A 2,484-nucleotide genomic window follows, 5' to 3' on the forward strand; every position below is an offset into this window, starting at 1 on the left:
GGGGTAACCGACGCCAGCCTCTCCGGCGACCTTTGCGAGCCGGTAATTTTCTTAATTTTCCTCCGAAATTTCCTCAAATTTAGGTGAATTTTTTGTATTTTTTTTATTTTTATTTCCAGACAACCTTAAATGAGCGGATAATTTGTAAAATCTGGCGTTATTTTGAAGGGAAAACGAAACAAAATCTCATAGTAATTTTTAACGCGCTATCTTTTAATTCATTTCATTTAAATTCCGCGGCGATATATATAGAATTCGAAATTATCATCTCATCTGTTTTTATCCGATTCGTTGACGTTAGTTTCTGTTTTTTTTTAAATTAATTAATTATTTTTATTTTTACCGTTTCCGTTTACAGTACGATGAATTAGCGGAACTGGAATGGCTTTCCAATTTCGTCGAAGAATCGTTCTCGAGCGAAGACCTCCTAAAGCTCCAGCTCATCTCAGGAGTCAAAGCGGGTTCGAATTTGGTTTCGGGTTCAAACTCATCCTCATCCGAAACCCGCTCCATCTCAATCCCGTCCTCGGCCGGTAACCTCACCGCGCAAAACCCGTCCTCCTTCCTTCCAGAAGCTTCCATCGTCCCAGGCAAAGCCCGTAGCAAGCGCTCCCGCGCCGCCCCCAACAACTGGTCCTCTCGCCTCCTCGTCCTCTCCGCGTCACCAACGGACTCGGATTCAATTCTCTTAAACCCGAACCCGGTAAGAAAGGCCCCAAAGCCTATAAAGAGAAAGGAAATGCCTCATCTAATGGACGGGAGAAAATGCCTTCACTGTGCAACCGATAAAACTCCCCAGTGGCGAACTGGGCCGATGGGGCCCAAGACCCTGTGCAACGCCTGTGGAGTCCGCTACAAATCGGGCCGGGAGGAGGTTTTGATCCATCACCAGCTCGGGCCTGATTTTAGGCAGCTTATATGAGTTTTTTCGGTTAACGTTGAAAGAGGTTTAGGAAGTTGCGGAGGTCTTGATTAGATGAGGATTAATTAGGTGAGTTTTAGAGACTAATCAGGTTTTTAGAGCGAGCTTAAAGTTTCCCCTTCTTCCTTCGTTTTGAGTTTTGAAGAAGCAGTTAAATTTTAGTTTTCTTTATAGATAGTTTAGGGGTAAAATAAAAACCAAAAAAAAAAATGTAATTTTGTAGCAATTTAAACAGTTTTGCTGTTTATTAATTGTACCTTGGTTTCTTTTATTAGAGTTTATTTTTTCCCTCTCTCGTCGTTTGTTGTGAATGTGATTTTGATCACAAAGGTAATGTGGAGTAAATGTTTAAAGTTGAACTTTAAATTAGCACAAACTACGTACAGAAAGCGGTGATACATATTAAGATAAACATTTAATTATAATTACAAACTGAATAATAGCCGTAAATAAATTAGTGGAATAATCAATTTTGTCAATTTAGTATCAAAATTGAAAGGAGCGTGGCATTCTGATTCTCATTCCGCTCCATGGGATATTTTCCCCCAAGGCTGCGCTCGATATGGTATATGGGCCCCGCTCATCTAGATGACGTGGCAGAAATAATCATCGGACGATCCGCGTTCGTACGCCGGTTACGCCACCGGTACGGTGACAGGACCTCGCGATAAGTTACTCCACCCCATGCCACGTCACGTGGGCTAGAGATATAATAGTCGAAATAAACAAATCAATATTTTAACAGGGTCTAAAATAAATTAATAAAAGCCCTAAATTCGTGAGCGATAAGTTACTCCACCCCATGCCACGTCACGTGGGCTAGAGATATAATAGTCGAAATAAACAAATCAATATTTTAACAGGGTCTAAAATAAATTAATAAAAGCCCTAAATTCGTGATTGGGGGTTTAATGATAAAATAAGTGAGAGGTCACAAGCTCTCACTACTTCGGGAGGAGGGGGAACGTGGGTTAGCACAAAGCGTGAGCGTGAGCGCATGTGCTTAGATTTGATCATTAAATTGCAAGCCTTTTAGTTTGGGGTATTTTTTTATTGGGTTTGTCAACTGACCTTGGATTGAAGGCCTCAAAATTAATTTATGCGCTTTGAGTTTTATTGTTTTTCTTCTTTAGGGAATAATATTCCATGTTGACAAAGTGATACGTGAGTTGCCGTTGAGTTTGAGAAAATAATTAATTTACTATGGCTTTTTTTTTTAATTATCAAAGGAAATTCACCAGAAATCAACATTTTTTTATTTTTCGTTTTTTTCTATAAGAAATCAATATGTTAGTGCTCTTGCGAAAACAATTTATTGCTTTTGGAATCAATTGTGGTAAATGTTTTTAAAGTTCTTTAGTTAACTAAAAGAACATATATGATACTTCGAATTTGCCTTTTTATTGCCTACTTACTGCATGTGAGAGTTCTATACTTTGATAATCTAGTCTGGAATCGAACTCATGATAGGGGGAGCATATTGAAACATCGCAACCATCTAGATCACCCACAGTGGGCTATGAGAGAGTTTTCTTTAATAAAGTTTTTTTAAAAGATAAAAA

The 2,484-nt window shown here is 38.8% G+C and overlaps 1 protein-coding gene across 1 annotated transcript in view; it reads left to right on the forward strand.

Annotated features, from left to right (window-relative positions):
- LOC109842327 (GATA transcription factor 12-like) overlaps window positions 752–2,484 on the forward strand; it is a gene marked incomplete at its 3' end in the record, with an annotated part of 5,169 nt that continues 3,436 nt past the window's right edge. The window contains exon 1 of the mRNA XM_020411219.1: window positions 752–874. Coding sequence (XP_020266808.1) covers window positions 752–874 — 123 coding nt within the window. The remainder of the gene's footprint in view (window positions 875–2,484) is intronic.

Source organism: Asparagus officinalis, chromosome 5 (assembly GCF_001876935.1).
Source record: "Asparagus officinalis chromosome 5, Aspof.V1, whole genome shotgun sequence".
NCBI classification, from domain to species: domain Eukaryota; kingdom Viridiplantae; phylum Streptophyta; class Magnoliopsida; order Asparagales; family Asparagaceae; genus Asparagus; species Asparagus officinalis.